Source organism: Ischnura elegans, chromosome 7, assembly GCF_921293095.1.
Source record: "Ischnura elegans chromosome 7, ioIscEleg1.1, whole genome shotgun sequence".
NCBI lineage: Eukaryota > Metazoa > Arthropoda > Insecta > Odonata > Coenagrionidae > Ischnura > Ischnura elegans.
In genome coordinates this window covers 84,079,840-84,098,491 of record NC_060252.1, presented here as the reverse complement: position 1 = coordinate 84,098,491, position 18,652 = coordinate 84,079,840, and the positions used below count along the sequence as shown (strand labels likewise).

The 18,652-nt window shown below is 39.6% G+C and overlaps 1 protein-coding gene across 1 annotated transcript in view; it reads right to left on the bottom strand.

Moving 5' to 3' along the window:
• Positions 1-11,052: 11,052 nt before the first annotated feature.
• The window catches only part of LOC124162340 (4-coumarate--CoA ligase-like 1), a 34,477-nt gene continuing 26,877 nt past the window's right edge, over positions 11,053-18,652 (bottom strand). Inside the window, exons 9-13 of the mRNA XM_046538841.1 lie at positions 14,473-14,519; positions 13,445-13,552; positions 12,317-12,442; positions 12,049-12,214; positions 11,053-11,258 (exon numbers count right to left, since the gene is read on the bottom strand). Coding sequence (XP_046394797.1) covers positions 11,125-11,258; positions 12,049-12,214; positions 12,317-12,442; positions 13,445-13,552; positions 14,473-14,519 — 581 coding nt within the window. The 3' untranslated portion in view covers positions 11,053-11,124. The remainder of the gene's footprint in view (positions 11,259-12,048; positions 12,215-12,316; positions 12,443-13,444; positions 13,553-14,472; positions 14,520-18,652) is intronic.

The window sequence follows — 18,652 nt, the reverse complement described above, 5'->3', positions numbered from 1 at the left end:
AAAGATATATCGTATTATGGGGCACAAAGATTTAGTCAGTTTTGCCAACCCATCGCAGCCAGTGTGTTCAGAAATATCAGTCTTTTTTTTCATGACGGTTTTTCTGAGACCATCTCTAATGTTATATTAATAACTATCTGCCATTACGCCCAAATGTTGTAAATTTTTCCCTGCATGTTAAGTAATAGTGAACCTATAGTGCCTAATGAAGAAAGTTTTGAAACAACGTATTTTGTTTTAGTTATAAGCTTTTATTTAACGGTGTTCCATTTTTGGAACACTAGGCAAATCCACTACTATTATGTGTGCATTCAGGCGCACTGAAATATTCACGTTAATTTTGAATAAAGTAAGCAATTAGATTTGGAACAATTAATAATCTTCCCAGTTAATTGCTGCACGCTTCTGCTCATATCATTAATGGTTCTTCTGAAGAGAACTTTGACCATGCTGACCTTTTGCTGATATCGGATAGTGATACTACTGAAAATGACAGTGCTCGGCTTCTGTTTTGCATCAACCTCTTCTTACTCAAAGAGAAAAGGTAACCAACGTTATGCACAAATGGAAGAAAGCCGATCTGACTGCCCAGCCAGTAGGAGGTAGAGTTTCAGAAAAACAAATCACGAAAATGAAAACCCCTACAGAATATTTGGAACTCTTTCTGGATATTGAAGTGAACCTTGAACTGACTGTCGGTGTTTTTTGGGAATAATTTTCCTCAGTGGTTACGTCATTGTTCGGACACGACGTATGTTTTGGGAGCAAAGACCAGATTGGCATAATTCTCTAGTAAGTGATGCAATGAGATGTAACCGACTGGAAACAATATTTTCAAATTTGCATTTTGCTGACAATTCTAACTTGAACCACATGGACAAATTTTCCATGCGGCGACCTCTGATTGAGCGTCTGAATGACGGATGTATGAAATTTGTACCAAATGAATTAAATATACTTTAGCTTTGACGAGGCCATGATTCCCTAATTCGGTCAAGACGGGTGCAAACAGTTCATTCGGGGTAAGCCTATTTTGGGTATAAATTCTGGTGTGGTCCAACGCGTCTTGGCTACATTTGCTGGTTTCAGCCTTATCAAGGAAAAAACCCGAACACTCAAAACCAATAATATGGTGTAGGTGCTCCAGTTGTTTTGCAATTCACTAGGGCACTCACAATTGAGCATCCTGGTAAATACGATTTTGTGTTCGACAACTTGTTCACAAGCATTGCACTCCTTGATAAACTTCATTCAATGGGCCACCAAGCAACAGGCATAGCGAGAAAAGATCGCGTAGACAAACTTCATTTACTATCTGATGCTACCTTAAATAAAAAAGATAGGGGCACATTTGATTTCCAAATTGATGGAAAAGGCAATATTGTTTGTGGATGGAATGATACAAGTGTTGTGACTGTTACATCTTCTGGTACCGATGTCAATCCTTTGCACCAGTCAATCGTTATTTTCAAAAGCAGGAAAAAAAGATACAAGTTACTCAGCCAAATGTAATTAAGGTCTATAATCAGTAAATTGGAGCAGTAGACCGAGCTGATGAAAATATTGACAAGTATCAAGCATCAATCCATGGAAATAAATGGTACTCGAGCCCTCCGGTTATTCTGCTTTGAGCTGGCTTTACAAAATACTTGGCAAATTGCATAAAATGAACGATGTGAAGCCAAAGGACCTTCTTGAATTTCATGTGGCCTGTCACTACATAGAGAGAGAGGTAATACTGCTGAGCCTGGTGAGAAAGTGAGGCAATCTATGAATCGTAAACTTGACTCACGTCATGACCTCATGAATCATTAGAATGTAAAGCAGGGAAATCAAACTCGCTGTGTCAAATGTCAAAAAATACCACTTTTCAATGTAAAAATGGCAATGTACCCTTGTATGTTAAGTGTTCACCTGGATATCATTCTTAATAGTGAGTTAGTAAAAGTATGAATCAAATTTTTGCATGTTATCAATGAGTACGTCATAGTAGTGGATTTGCCTAGTGTTCCATTTTTGGAACACCTCGTAATTAATAATTGGCAAGAGATAGATTGTTTTTTCTTTCGGATCTTGTTTTGATATGTATTTTAATCTACAATACGTAAAAATCAGGGTAAAATTCGCATTTTTCAAACCTTCGGCATAAGTGGGTTAAGCAGAGCACAAGTGATCGCACCACTGATCGTAGAGTTATGGGTGATTCCCAATACTTTGGTTGAAAAATTTCTTTTTAGATAGGGCACCAGGTGCATACGCAAGATGCACCACCAAGTAAAGGTATGCCACTTAATGTTCCGGCATGTTGGTTTTAAACAGACACAAAAATAATGTACATTTAGATTTAATAGTCTCTTGAAGGCATTTGGAAATTAACAATTTAATGGCACAAATCAGCATTTTGCAGTCTGTTTAAGGTGGTATCTTCTTGTATATCACACTAAGGCCACAATCTCCAACACCATTACCTCACATCACTTGGTAAGATAAAAGTATAATAAATAAAACATGATTCCTGTCATAAAGATGACACTGCTGTGGGCGCTAATTTTTGGGAGAGGAAGAAAGCCTCTCTGTAGCCACATGGTAGAGAGCATCAAACAAGAAATAAAATTCTTAGCCCGAAATTAACACCCGAGATGGGTTGTTCGGGAGGCGCGTCTGAGAGGATCTTCACGGGTGATGGCTTAAAAGTGAAAAAACCGGTAGACTGGCATGCCTAACGGAATAGGCCTATCTGGGATTTCGCAGGGAGAGGAGGGAAGGTAGGGGAGTGGAAGTGAAAGTTTAACCTCCAAACCTAGCACTGTCGATAGCAGAGAATCCACAAACTAAAGCTTTCGATCAGCTGAATGCAGGCATCGCGGTGGAAACTGTGACACAATGCTGATAAAAACACTATCCATTGGCATTGATAATGTTGCTCTAAACACAACCAGTGGCACGCCAACCAGTGTCGTCGGAAACTCGGGTTTGGTTAAGGTAGTGCAAGTTGTGACACCTTGAAACAGTCCCACCAAAACGGGCCTTAGGCCACCAAAATCCTAAATCTGTCCCTGTTCAAGTCGCCACCACTGTGGTAAGTTATAAGTAGTAAAACACTTTAGGTTGCAAAAAATGAGGCTGTTGGAATCATTTTTAACGATATCACATTTAATCAGGCATGATTTCATTTGCTAGGAAATTGCCGTATTTGGTCAACAAAAAATTCAAACTGCATTATAAACCTGTTTTGGGAAGTCATACCCTTCATATGACTTACTTATTTTTAATCATGTGTTGATACCCAACAGGGTCTTCACAATTTTTTATTTGGTGTCGATTGTGGTAAATGTAGTTTGAAGAAAAAAGGTGACCCTTGATTTTCCTTCATTTAATCTATTGTCTACTCCTCAAACTCTTTGCAGAAAAAAATCAACAACCTCAACCCTTTTACAGGTAAGTTGATGATATCAAAAGCTCATGACGAGCATATAACTGCATCTCAGTAACTTCTCTGCCTCGTACATCAGCTTTGGGAAGTTTGTTGTAGCTTATGCTCTTCTTAGTGATCCCTTGTCTCTGAAGGAGTTTAGCAGATCTCTCTGAAAGAGGCCATGAGCTCAAACTCTCTTGATATCTCAAATTCATGAAAATCAGTTTACTTTTTAGCATGTTTTGGTCAACTCACTTACTTGTTTGTTTGTCCTTCCTGTCAAAATCTTGCAATTCAAAATTCGACCACTTCCTGATTGGCTAGACCAAGACAGAAGTCACTTTTATTGCACTGTCTTGTTTGCAGTGTCAGATTTTCTAACTTTAAATTGAAATTATAACAATATTTATATTCTGACTCATGATCATAATCCCTGTAACACCAAAGTATGTATGTACTTGTGTGCCCAATCGAGTGCGGTAATCATGAATCAAGTTTATAACCTGGCCCATTTACTAATTGTGGCTCTGTGGTTAATACCCCTCAATAACTACATATGCGATATCTTATCATCTCTGGCTCCCATACGCATGTCTTTTTTCATTTTTGAGAAAGGCTGGTGTCCTAACACCCATGACACAAGTGTATTGAGGTGGATTGCAAGGTAGTGTTTATATGTATTTCGAGGATTTATACCTTCATCATTCTTTTTTACCTCATAATGTTCTGGTGAATAGAATAATAATGCAACAGACATATGGTAACCAAGCACACATTCTAGTTCTACCACAATTTTCTTGCACAAATGCGTTTATCAAAGAATTATGAATTAGGAATTTATAATAAAATTGAAATAATCAATGATCAATTGGAAAACCATTAATTCCCTTTATAAAATGCTATTTCTGCAAGAAGAAAATGTCGGGGGCGTACTTGGCATCCAGTTCATGGTGAAAAGTTGCATGCGGTGCTTCTATGCAGGATGATTAAATAACCTGTGCTCCGCAGAGAATCAAATTTGAGATTGTGAATACCACTATTTGAAAAATTGTTTTTTTTTTTCAAATCCATCCGGCCCTCTGAAAAAAAGTATTGGACTGATCCAAAAGAAGGCCTGAAAATTTTGAGACCTCTAGGTGGACCCACCCACCCTCGCTCAAACGCTATTTGGGGTGGACGGTAAAAAACGGAAAATTTAATATTTCATGGCCATTCCTTATAGATTTTGCCGAGTTATTTATCTTTACGGCAAAAATTTCGACCATGTTGACGTACTTGCCAACGCTAAGCCACAAAATGCCAAATTTGAGTGCGCGTCCCCAAAGAAAATATTCCTACGTCCACGCAACGTCGCGGATAGAAGTGCGGCAGGCCGCTCCCGTCCCATCCCCGCTCGCCTCTCTCCCTCCCACGTCCCGAATGCACCAAAATTCATCCTCCGTGTGCTGCTAGGAAGGCGCTCATCTTCGATAATATTAATCGGAATATGGTAGAAGGTAAAAAGGAATGTGTAGTGAGACGAATTGTCCCTTTTTGGCATCTCGTCGGCGTTAAACAAGTCTACGCGACCTTTCCAACTTTTTGAGAAGTGATGAAATATTCTTGTGATGCTCGCGATATTTTTAGATCCGAGGACGCAAGGAGCCTACGGTCTATTAAGAGGCCTCTCAAGTGGCTAGAAAGGTGTGCGAACTTGGGAGATGCGCTTCTTTCCCATAATATCTGCGACAAAATGGATTTTGCGAAAAAAATACGGAAAAAAGGGATTAGGTTCAAAGTAGTGTTTTATTGAAATGCTTCTTCATTTGGGGAAACATTATGCTCCTCCTTGCACTTACACGCACAAGTAATATAATAATTTCATATGTTCCTTTAAAAGTGTTTGAGTTTTGTATTTAGCGCTCCGATTGGCCGCGAGTTTGCCCTTTTACCGGATGCTCTGGACAACTCACGACCTCGAATGGTTTGTCTTCCGAAGATTGCGATGTACCGAAGGCAGCTCGCTAGTCCAATGGTAGCGCGCCAGCCTTCCAATCTGAGCGCTGAGGGCCTTGGTAAACGGATATGTTTTCAAGTATCTATTGTATTAAAATAAAATTCTAGTGTCGAGACCCCGGTAAATATGAATCCAGGCTGCCACTGTCAATGAGCTGGCGAGCTGCCTTGGATACCTCGCTATCTCCTGCCTCAGAGTAAAAATGGTAGAATCCTCCAGCAGGCAAACCGTTCGAAGTCACCAGATGTCCATAGCAACAGGGCAAACTCGCGGCCAATTGGAGCGCTTGATGATCATTTTCTGCAGTTTAGAAATATTGCATTTTCGACCTAAACATAAACACTGATTTTTTCCCTACTGTCATCAGCTATCCGGCCCGGAAGCATGTGAACATGGCGGGCGACCGCAGGTGAGGACGAGAGGGAGGGGAGGGGGACGGCCTCAGCCGTCTGTTGCGCCGCGTCGCGCGAGCCGCATCGCTTAGCGCCACTCTTAACGTCAGGCTGCGCGGGCCGCAAAGCCTAAACGGTGAAAGATACGCAAAGACCGACGAAAATTTTAGCCTATGGTTCATAACTTATCCCGATTACCTCTATGTAGGCAGGTTTCGCGAAATCGTATGACAAATTAAGGGTGTTGGTATTTAGGCGCCTCTCGCTAACTAATTATTCAAAATTTGTCGATTTTTTTTGCCTATCCTTGTACACCTGAGGGTCATTGAAATCCGGTTGACGATTTATAAATTTAATGAAAATGTTTTTTTGGGACAGCCTACTACCCTGTGTTAAAATTTCGTGACACAATTTTTCTCCACCCTGCAGAAGTCTTCAAATTTTATTATTACTATAACGAGTATTTCGAGCAGCATCGTTGAAATGAGTTGCGTGACAGATAAAAATAATTATATTATCTTGTCAGTTGTTTGTCATTATCATTGTTCAAATTATCAAGAATTGTAAAAAATATTCATAATGTCTCACGATCGAATGATATTTTCTCATTTATTTAGGTTATACGATATAATTCCTTCACAGTGCCCAAAGTGCTTTTAACTATGACATATAATCATGTGTTTGCGCCAAAATAAGAACTGATAAGTACCAGCATATAATCATAATTCACATTAATTGACATGAGATAAAATTCTCAGGAATCGAGCAACATTTGGTTCTCAGGGGCACTGCACAGATTAGTGATGGACACTGCGAGTGAGTCAGCTCAAATGTGCGACTCAGCAGATTGAGCTGTGAGGCGAGAGAGTCTTATTTGGTTAGTCGCGACTTACTCCGCAAATGACTCGCTCCGTGCACACTGTGCGCTGGAGTTGTGCAAGGCGAAGTCAGATAACCGGCGCTCACGACTCCCTCAGCGCACAATGTGCGTGTTCCGATGAAGTGGTCATTGAAAATAGTAGCAAATCTAGCACGTTAAACTCCCACTTGAAAGTGGATAATCTACAGACGATATTCCAACTGATTAATACATTCCATTCATTAAGTAACCGACAGTTGATAACAAATTATTACTCAACGCAATGAAATAACTGGCCAACGACGCGACGATCGTTCATCCTTCGTATCTGGACGGTATAACAGCTTGGTTTGATGGAGTTATCGCCACAGATTACCCAGTTTTAATAATAATTCAAGAAGCCGTTTTCTGAAGGAAAGTTAGCTACTAAAACCAGGAAAATATTACACGCCACTAAAATTTAAAAAAGAGAAACAAGCGGTAACTATAAAATTAGTGTACCAACAACAGTTCTCGTCGATTCAATGCAAGATTATCGAACGCATCGTTGCCATAATAGCAAATTTATGACTCCCTTGAGAGTCGAAACTTTCAGAACTCGTGAACCGCAAATTGCGTTCTTTCTTCACGAACGAAAGTTTCACACGTATCTTACATGAATTAAAAACAGAAATAATCTACTCTCAAATATTTTTTGGCGGAGCCACCTGGCATCAAATTTTCAATATACGGAAGGGCGTACTTAGGATCAAAACTAAAGGGGGGCAAGCCGTGGTCGTTCAAATTGTAACACAGAAAAGCCCCATGTTATTGGTGGCAAGGCAACCAATCAGCGGACAAAACACACCACATCGACTGTATGTATGTATAATATGTTGTAATACCAAATTCTATGTGACTGTTTCTGCTGGTGAATAAACATGTTGAACTGAACGGCTTATAATAGTGATGCAAGCTAATAAGGTCAATAAGTATTATTTACTGCAGTGCAGTGGCGCAGCGAGGGGGGGTTGGGGGATAAAACCCCCCAGAGCTCAGAGAAATTTTTTAATTTAATACATTTTACTTAATGGATTAGTATTACTTATAGAATAGTGTTAGGATTAATCAAATATCCCCCATAAATTCGTAAAACTCGCCATTTTGAACCATTAATCTTAAAATTTTTCTGGTGGAGGGCCACAGCAACTCTCACTTACCCTGGCGGGTATGCAATACCCCCACACTCCCAAGTATTAGTTGCGCCAGAAACCACATCTAGCCTTATTTCTTAGCTGCGCCCCTGCCGCAGTGGACCGTGATTTGACCTCATGCCGGCACCATGTACTGCTGATTTGCATCAATGTATTTTAGGTTTAATTCTTCCTAGCCTTAGGGTGCAACGCACGCGCTCACTAGCACACTTTAAATCAATTTCTCCTTCACTTACACTGGTCCCTTACACTCTTGAAATGTCATGCTTTGAATAAAATAGAATCCTCCAATGCTTATTTCGTGCCATGGACACATTCACGAATGCTGAAGTTGTGGTTTTTTTTATCCGCACAGAAGCAGCAAAGAAAACTCGGGGCTGAAAAGCCCAGTAAAATGAAGGATCGGAGCATCAATCACTTCGACCTAAAGGCCTGCTGGAATGCAGGAGAAACTGTTGTCTCCATTACAACGACGACGCGATGAAACCCGGAAAAATGCAGCCTTAATTACCATGGCACCGCGGAAGCCTTCGCACCTAACACAGTTTACGAACACACAGGTTATGAAACCAAAATTTCAAGAAAATTATAAGAGTGATTTATTATTTTTTAAATTGATTGCTCGGAAAAATATTTTTATTTTAATTACATGTTTTATACTAATATCACTTTTCTTGGATTTAAAGATTTTTTTTTCAAAAATTCCGTTTTGAAATTAATTAATTAATTTTGCTTCAAGGTGGGGCTGCCGCCCTCACATCCCTCCCCCGCTGGGTACGCCCATGAAAGAGGATCCTCAAGTAGGCCTCTAAATGTCTTGTCAACCACCGCGCATTTAATTGGGTTTACAAAAGTCGCCACTCGCGTCGCTGACGGACAAATTGATCCGAGTTTCACGCGGAAATAAAGTATAATCAGCGATTTTAGCCGAAATTTATATGCATGATAATGTGAGCTATCAAATGCATACGAGCTCAATGCTATTCCTCGCAATTACAAACATTCTAATACAAAATATTGGAAAAATGTGGATCGCATTGGACTCGTCACCGTACCGTGGACGTTTTTGAGAATCGATTAAAATGCGACTGAAGTGGCAACAGAAATCAGCCTTCTATGGGATGGAAGTGGGTCCCATATGCAGTCCCCTTGGTATTTATGCACTACAATACTGCCTTCAAAAGGAGAAAATGAGAAAACCTAAGAAAAGAGTGACTTCGAAAGCACAACATTTTGATGAACCAACCTTACTAACTTAATTTTTTGATTCTATTAAGTCTTTTAACGATAAGCCGCTCCAATGGCGCCGACTCAATAGGGCCTGAGGGGGCCCGAGCCCCCTCAAAAATGCGTCATGGGTGTGATGAAAAAATGTGTCAGGCTTGTCGATTTTCCTCAGAGTGTCCAGATATCGAGATTCGAGTTATCAGGGTTCTAATGTTGATCATATGACTCTTCTAAAATTCTTTAAAAAACTTAAAACTCACTTCTTATAAAATTTCCCGAGGCAAGATCCCCGGTTTGGGCCTCCCAATGTTTTTTGTAAGTCGGCATCCCTGAGCCGCTCAAATATATATAATAAACACGTAAGTACGTGAGCTTTCGTTACTTCATCCAAGGTCTGAGAGGAAGTCGGGGAAGCCAAATCCAGCATACTGATTGGTCAGAGAAAAAGATTGACGTCGCAAGTCGCAACTTTCCTAAGCTTATTCATTGAGGGATTTTCAACTTCGGATATTTGACACGACTCCAAAACAATGGATTGTTGACTATTTTTTGGAGGAAGGACGAACAAAATTCTTCCCATTGTGTCATTTTACTTTTCGGGCTTTATAAAATCCAGAAATGAACTGATTGCAATAAGCATTAATCAATCAATCGTTTTATAAACAGTGTAATTAAATTCGCCGACTTAAGTAATGGTGGGGTATAGCCTTCGCCAGGCAAGCCGAAGGTCGCGGTTTCAACTCTCGCTGGAGGAGATCCCTATTGAGATGATTATTTGTGATTAAACCCCCAGATGTAACATGCGCTTTGAGGTGGGTTGTGGAAATACAATAAATATGAATATGTTAGAACACCGCAATGTTTACAAACTGACAATGGGTAGCCGGGGTATTCTCTTAAATCAAGAGAGTTTCATCTTTAAATTGATTTTTACTCCTCAGAAGAATATTCACGAAAAAATCCAAATTTAATGAATTAAAAAAGAAATGAATCATATTTACATTGGGAATGTATATGACACATTAATTACTTCTCATTGAAATAACGATAGATGACATTCATTGTTACATAAGACAGTGGCGCAGCGAGGGGGGGGGTTTTGGGGGATAAACCCCCCCCCCCCAGATCTCAGATAAATTTTGAAGATTAATCCATTTCACTTAATTGGATTAATATTACTTATAGAATAGTGTAAATATTAATAAAATATCCCTCAGAAGGCCGCAAAACTCACCATTTTGAACCATTTATCTAAAAACGTGTTGCGCCTGAAACTCCCCCTAGCCTTAATTCCGAGCTGTGCCCCTGATATAAGATATTGTGACTCATGTTCCTTGCCATATAAAATGTCATTCACTCAGCGATTCAACCCAACGGTTGTTTTGAAAAGGTGAGGCTGGAGCTCACCCGACACTAAGCCACAGGCGTGTGGGTTTCACACATTCAGGGTTGGGGGCCAGGGATCTTTCCCTGGATCTCCTCGCTTTCAAGGATTTTATTTGCGGGCGTCCAAAGGATTCACCCAGGATTTAAACCCAGGACCTTAGGTCCGCAGCTAAGTGCTCTGCACACTTGTCTTCCTCGCAGTCTACTGTCATTACGTTCAGTGGTGTCATGGTGCTGGGACGCGTCGGAAAGCCGTTCTGGCACTGGCTAAAAAAAAGACATAATAGACAAATAACACTTTCATCAGCTTAGGTACCTCAAAATTTCTAATATAAAAATTTTCAACCAAAAACAAAAATTATTTAATAAAATTTAAATAATAAATTTTAATTTAAAATACATAGAGCAATATTTCACTTGTAAAAAAATTAAGGGAATCCGGTACTGCTAATTTTGCCATGACACCACTGATTGTTCAATAATATTCTGTTGTTCAGCTAGTTGCGTTACCTTTGAAACCTGTTAGTATTCATCAAGAAATTTTAGCCCAGATTGGATGAATGCTACGAAAGACAAATGCATCCTGATAATTTAAATGAATTTTATTAGCATTCGGAAGATTTAAAGTGTGCCGTATTTTAGACACTCAGGAATGTCTATGAAGATTTCTTTGTTTCCTTGATGGCTTCAGCTATTAGGGTGGCTCTATCCAGCTTTCCACCTCGTGTCACGGGGAGCTTATCGGTGAACCTAACGCCGCCATGAAGATGTTTATAAGAGGGTGTTTTATCTGAAATGAAAAAAAGTGATAAAGAACGTGCATTATAAAGCATCATTAGTTACTTCAATCGCTTTAATTGGTACACCCTGATGCAGAAACAATGTCATGCATTTTAACCCATTTATTAGCTGTTCAAAATTTTGCCATTAGTTTTTCGAAAGCTAAAAAAGAAAATTTTAGCCGAGAACTTTCTAATAAAAATAAAGCATATTTTTTCGTTCAGAGTCTAAAGTTTACAGTATATTCACTAAGACCTTACAGATAACTTCTAGGAATATTATTCTTCTCATAAGCCACTAGTAAAAGGATTACTCACCCATGAGCCATTGAATTATTCCAAATAACTCCTTTTGTCGGATTTTTATTAGAACCGTTGCCCGTTGGCATTGAGTTTTATGATTTTTATGTAAAAGTAGAACATTAATGAATATTTAAAATATAGTGAATCGTGGAAAACACGTTATTGGGCATTATTTTACTCTTAACTGCTCTGCTACTGGTCGATTCAACATGATGCCTGAAATGATGTGCGCATAACCGATGTTATCCAGTATAAATTTTACCAGTTGCGGCGTAGGTGATATTGTGATTCTTTTCATACTCTTTATTTCGTATTTAGAGGTAGGCGGTTATAATTATAGCTGAGTTTCCTGCCTCTTTGAGAGACTTAATATAAACATTGAATTCGCCCAAATTTTATACTTTTCGACCTAATAACAATTTATGTCCCTCTTTTGGTATATATCAATAATAACCAAGACCATTACAGCCGAGAGACCATGATATTAGATATTATTACCTGCAACATGCTTCTTAATTTCTTCGTCAGTGAGAGTACATTCTGGCTTTATAACTATGTACGCCCTTGCTGCAGATGTCGTTTCAGGGTTTGGCACTCCTACGACACCAACAGATTGAACTGATGGATGTTCTTGAATCACTTTTTCAATATCAGCTGGTGAAATCTGTCTCAATCGATGAAAAGAATAAACATTTTAATCTAGAATTAGGATATGCGTATGAATCTTAAATCAGCGTTTAGAAGTGTGGTGAGACTAATGCATTACCTGGTGCATCAAGTACTTGAATATCAATTTCAGTCTGTCTATAACGAAAACATGGCCATCTTCTGTGATGAAACCAAAATCTCCCGTATCCAACCAACCGTCTGCATCAACTGTTGATTGATTTCCCTGTGAGAAAAGTTTTTAAGGTGAAATGGAGAGGTAAAACATTTTCACAGGCACATTTCAGCAATTGAGTTTGAGAATTTCCCTCTGAACTATAGTTCATTTCAAATATATTTGCGACTGATAGGCAGGCCCAAGTTTTTTGGGGGTGAGGGCGGAGGGCACGTGACTTCCTGAAAACCAACCAAAACGCGATAGGCGGACCCTAGCCTCCAGGAAATTTCTGTCGCTTTCAGACCTTCGCGGTGTACGCTTCGTGAGTGAATTAACTGTGTTGCCAAGTGGGACGATGGTTTTTGGGACATTCTTGCATTTCCATGCACTGACAAAGTCTTTTGAGAAAACATGGCAACGCCCGCCTTTCTCTCTCTCTCTCTCCCCATCCCACATCCCTAATGTAGTAGCAGTGGCGGATGCATATGGGGGGCGCAGGGGGCGCGCGCCCCCTCTTGCGGGGTCGCCTTCATTGCCGAAAATTGCAGAATACACAATTGTAACTTTTTTATGTCATAAGATGGCAATGTCTTGCATATGTTAATAATCAGTTTAAATAAAAATTTCTTAAATTTTGCATGTAACTTGATTATTTTTCATTATGATAAAGGTAGCTCAAAATATCTTTTTCGCCCCCCCCCCCTTGAGTGTTTTCTGTATCCGCTACTGTGCCGTAGGTCCCACCTCATGCCACGACGTCGCTCGAAACATTCCGAGCTTGCACGACTGGGCCAGCCGCAAAGATATTTCATATTTGAATTTGATATTTTTCCATCCCATCTCTATCCTAACCATCTATGGATGGTTATCCATCCCGCTTTTTATTCTCATTACTCATATGCAAGGGTTCAGAGGAAACTACAGTAATTAATGAGGAAAATCTGGTAAGTTTTCCATCCTCCCATTTTTTATTCAAATAATTTTTGACATGACAAGCATATAATTCTGATAAAGCTTGGGCATAAGTGGTTTAGCTATAATTTAAAAAAATCATAAAATATATTTTCTTACCTGGATTTCATTAGATCTCAAATATCCTTTCATTATATATGGGCTTCGAACTAGAATCCTTCCCTTTGATCCTCTTTCCAATGCATTTCCATTTTCAACATCCACCACCTAAGGTCAAAGTTGATTAATTAGTTAATTAAGTTATCTCATTGACTCTACCCCAAATAATTTATCATAGAATTTGAATAAGATTATTTTCAAATAAAATTATTTATGATGTACTAATATGACGAAGAGAAATTTTAAAAATTCCCAAATTATCGGTGTAAATCTATACCTGAATGTCGGCGTCCACAATTTATTCTCATATTCTTCATCATTAATATACTGGTTTGTGAGAAAGTTATTGTGATCATACAGTACAAACCGCTGTAAAAATTATTTAATTATCATTTGGGTTATGAATTATAAGCAGAATTTCATTAAAAATTCTGATACAGCAATCGAATTACGAAATTTGAGCACCCTAAAATTTACATTTTTCTCCACTTTTCCCTATATGACACCCATGGTTGGCAAGAATTCTTCAAGGCAGAGCATTTATTTTCTACAAAAAGTTGAAAAACTATATATATGTATAGATAATACCAATACGTGGCGTAAATTGCCATGAAAAACGAAAGATGCCAACGAATATACGTTCCTGGAATTGAATCAATTTCATCGTATTTTACACTTCCATGGCAGTAAGGAAAATAGCAAATGATAAACCTCAAAGAAAAAAGAAGAAAAAGGAAAGATATTACGAAATAAGTATTACGAAAGTAGTATTTAATGGTGCTCTTATTTCTCTGACTGAACAGATCATTTGAGTACGCATATGCTAAAAGGTATTTTTTTTTAGAATTTTTTAATGCGTTTCCATGGGCGACCACAAACAGGCAGTAGTCAATTATTGTATTGAAAATAAAGGATTGACTGAAAAACATTTCTTTATAGATTAGCATTAAGAATAAAATTGACGAGTTGAAAAATCTGAGAAAATTATCAATATTAAAAAAGAAAAAAATCACTTATTATTAATTTACCTTAGCTTCCACTAATGGCAAAAGAGGGCCGGAGGAAACGTGAGATTCTGAAAAAAAATACAAAATACGTTTCAAAATTTTAATGTACGATAATTTGATCAGCATTATTATCTTGGTATCATTAGTTATCCTGTCGGGCATAATAAAATTAATTAAACCCTGTATGTAGTCACAATAATATGAAACGACAACAACAGCACCAACGAAACAAAAAACTATTACCTGTGAGTGATTTTCCCACCAGTGGTGTATACGAAAGGAATAAAATGCAATTATTACATTTCCCTGGAGAGGTCATGTCTCATTTCGGTTTCATTAAATTCACGAGTTTGAAACTACCTGCATCTTCATCCTATCCGCGAAGGTGGCCCAATATTAACCCTTCATAGGCCAAAGATATGAGAGAATGAATTTATATCGTGAGAAACACATTCAAACTGTTAAGCAAAAGAGATTTTCTCGTATTTATTTGCACTTCGAGCGACGTATCTCTGGACGAAACACGTGTTATAAACTCAAAGTAAACAACCGCCATCTCCTTAAGTTTTTTCGAACTATGTTGATGCTTCATGAATTTCAGCATGGTAGCGAGCATATCTTTACCTCTAGAATCATTGATAAATTACGTCAATCTTAATTTGTTGTTTACGGACATTCAGAAGGCCATAATATTCTCCCTTTTGTTTATTATGCAGTCTATTTTGAATTTATTTTTCACCAAAGCCATTTAATGATTAAGCCAAATTGAGCAATGTATCTCATGAGATTTTTTCGTAATCAACGAAAATGTTTAGAACAAACTTATATGTACGATGACTGCTAATTTCCGGGTTCTTCAGCCGCGTCTGTCGTTTTTGGTTGACAACAGTTTCGGAAGCCATCCTGCTTCCGTCTTCAGGTCGAAGGTGAGAAGTTTTCGCAGATCATTAATGGTCGCGCCGAAGGCGCGAATACTGGGGCTGTACCGGTGAGTCAATTTCACCTCAACCAGCCTTTTGACATTTGCATTAAAAATTGGCGCATGTGTACAAAAGTGTCAGAGTAAAGTGTTGTTTGCGTGAAATTAGAAAAACCTAAGTTAAATTAATTTTGAAAATACATTTGCTTCGGATGAATGTCAATATCGTCTTTTATTTTATTTTTTTGATGTTCAAAAGACAATTCTGTTCTCTATCAGTTATTGCTTTTATTTTTTCTTTTTGAATTATTTTATTTTTCCGAAGCATTGAAAAATTGGTAAAATTACTGTTTTCTCAAGAAAAACATTCAGGAGAATTAAAAACACTAGATTAAATTGAAGAATGAAAGGCATACGAAAGACTCATAGTCGAGAAATTTAGTAGGCAGTGTAATGTGTTGAATTTAAATGTTTTACAAAATGCCAACAGCCTGGACTCCTACCTAACAATCAGTTAAGGGGATTGAAGCAGTAATAATTGATGGAGTAAGAACGCCTTTTTTTGATTTATTGATTTTAAGGAATTTAGTTTTGAGTAAATATTTGAAAACCAGGAAAAAAGTCCCTGGTTTTCATCAGACGGAGCGGAAAGGTTTGGGGGAGAATTAGCAAGAGAAGGAAATGAGTTTTGATATTCCGGATTAGCGGCAGAGGCAAAGGATTTAGAAAGAGGGGGAGGAGGGATTTGATTCACTGAAGGTGATTGAAGAGCGGCACGACGAGCTATTAATGCTGCTTTGGCTTCCTTGTGTTTTACACACCCTTTGTAATTTGCCGGATGGGCACCACCGCAGAGAGCACATTTTGCTGGTAACTCAGTCGATTTTTGGCAAGCTGTATTAGGATGGTCTTCACCGCAGCGAACACACCTCGGCGGCAAATTGCAATGATTTTTTGTGTGTCCAATGCCTTGGCAACGGTAGCATTGGACTGGAACTGCAGGTTTTTTAAAGTCGGAAATTTTAATGGATAAGCCAACTATGAAATTTAAATTTAGAAAGGAGGGAACATCAATGGAAGGATCAGCAGATACATGGCAAACACGGGTCGGGTAGGAGGGAACAGAATTGGTACCACTAGCTTTTTGAGAAGGAGAAGGACGGGTTGATTTGATGCGATGGACGGTAATAATCGGGAAACCAAGTGATTGAAGATCAGAAAGAATTTCGCTGTCAGGTATTGAAGGTAATATGCCTCTAATCGCAAATTCCCTACGGCGATTTGCTGCGAGTTGGTAGGTCGTGAAGGGCACATCTAGAGATTTGAGGATTTCTCGAGTGTTATTAAAATCTACTACTGACTTGCATTTAATGATCGCAGAGGACGAGCTGGTTGCGTGGGAAACGGGAGGGGAGGAACAAGACTTGGCAATTTTGGGGTAGAATGAGGACCATTTAGTGGTGTCAGCTACGCAAATTGGCGGGATTTTGACCTTTTGAGGTATACTAGGGGGAGGAGCAGAGTCTACGTCATTAGATGAATTTTCATCAATCAAAGGGGCATCCGAGAGAAGAGTATATTTGTTGGAAATTTTGATTTGGACAGGAGCAGAGGGAACTTTAGTTGCAACGGCCTTTCGGCGAGCTGGCACCACTGTAAAGCCGTCCAGGCTGGAACAATTGGCATGCGCACTGAGAGATTGGCTGGTTGAGGGAATTGGACTCACCAAAACTGGATCAGCGGCAATGGCAGGGCTCTCAATTGGCAGCGCAGCATCCACGGCTTTGGCCCTCTTTAGGTCCTCAGGCTGGCTGCGGGCAGGTTCCGGCGTTGTTGGTGGATCGGTGGGAGTGGCGGTGGAGCCAGATGGCTGTGCGATGTCATCAGAAGACTGCGGGACGGCTGCAGCTGGTGGCGGCGACGCCCGTGGGGATTGCCAGGTGGTACAGGACGCTGTCAGGAGGTCCGCAGGCAGCTTGTCAAGTTGGTTTTTGATGGCGGTGGCATCCTTGTCCCTGCTCGGTGATGACTTACTTGCCTTCCTTCTAATGACAGCGCGAGGTCTTTTGCTGCGCTCAGCTGCCCACAGCTGTGGGACGTTGTCTACTAGCAGAGTGTAAGATGGCCCATCGGTCGACGGGGGCTTCGGAGCCATCTCCGGGGAACCCCGCGGCCGGTGGCCGCCGAGGAGTCGACCGCAGGTTCGGAGTTCGGGCGTTGGATGGGTTTTTTAACAAAACCAATATGCCGATTTCGGAAATCACCTCACTCCGAAATGGTCCGATAGCTGTGATATGGTAATATTTCGTTGAAACTACTACTATATAAAGCCGTTGAATGTTGACCTTTGACGTTAACCGTTTTTGAACCGTATTTTTTGCCGTCTTATATAGCACTGGCCGATCTCCTCCTGTGCGCTGATTGGTAAGAACTCTCTTCCAAACGTTGCTGATTGGGTAGCCGTTGTCCCTGTTAATATTTTGTCTTTTGTAAATTTCAATTGCTTCCAAGGCAAATCAGGGAAGCAATTGAAATTTACAAAAGACAAAATATTAACAGGGACAACGGCTACCCAATCAGCAACGTTTGGAAGAGAGTTCTGACCAATCAGCGCACAGGAGGAGATCGGCCAGTGCTATATAAGACGGCAAAAAATGAAAACTTCTCACCTTCGACCTGAAGACGGAAGCAGGATGGCTTCCGAAACTGTTGTCAACCAAAAACGACAGACTCGGCTGAAGAACCCGGAAATTAGCAGTCATCGTGAACAACGCCGCGGAAACCTACGCACGAAACTTATATGTATCATCCATTATGTTATACTTGATATGATCAAATTTAGAAGAATGTTTTCACCCTAAATTTTTAATATTGACCGATTAAGGTTTAAAAATGAAGACTAGGAAGCCATCATTGTGCAGGGTCGTGTTTTTGGAACTCGAAGCATAGAATATGGGAACGGAGGACAGACACAAGCTAGGGGTGATCGGAATTTTGGTATGAAGGAGAAACAATAGGGATTTTACCTTATCCTTTACACCCGTCTGCTGAATTCTTATGATGAATAGGGTGGTTTCCTTTTATTTTTTTATTGCCTAAATCGAAAGATTATTACTCCTGAAGCACGAATTTCACACGTTTAGATTTTTAAATGACGATATTTATTTTTCGCGATTAAACGAAAAGTGAAAAATTTCAAGCGCGCGAAAACGCGACGGCTAAGTAGGAATGATGGGAAAAGTCCGTGTGACGTATTTCTGGTTCCCCCTGCCGCCTTATGAG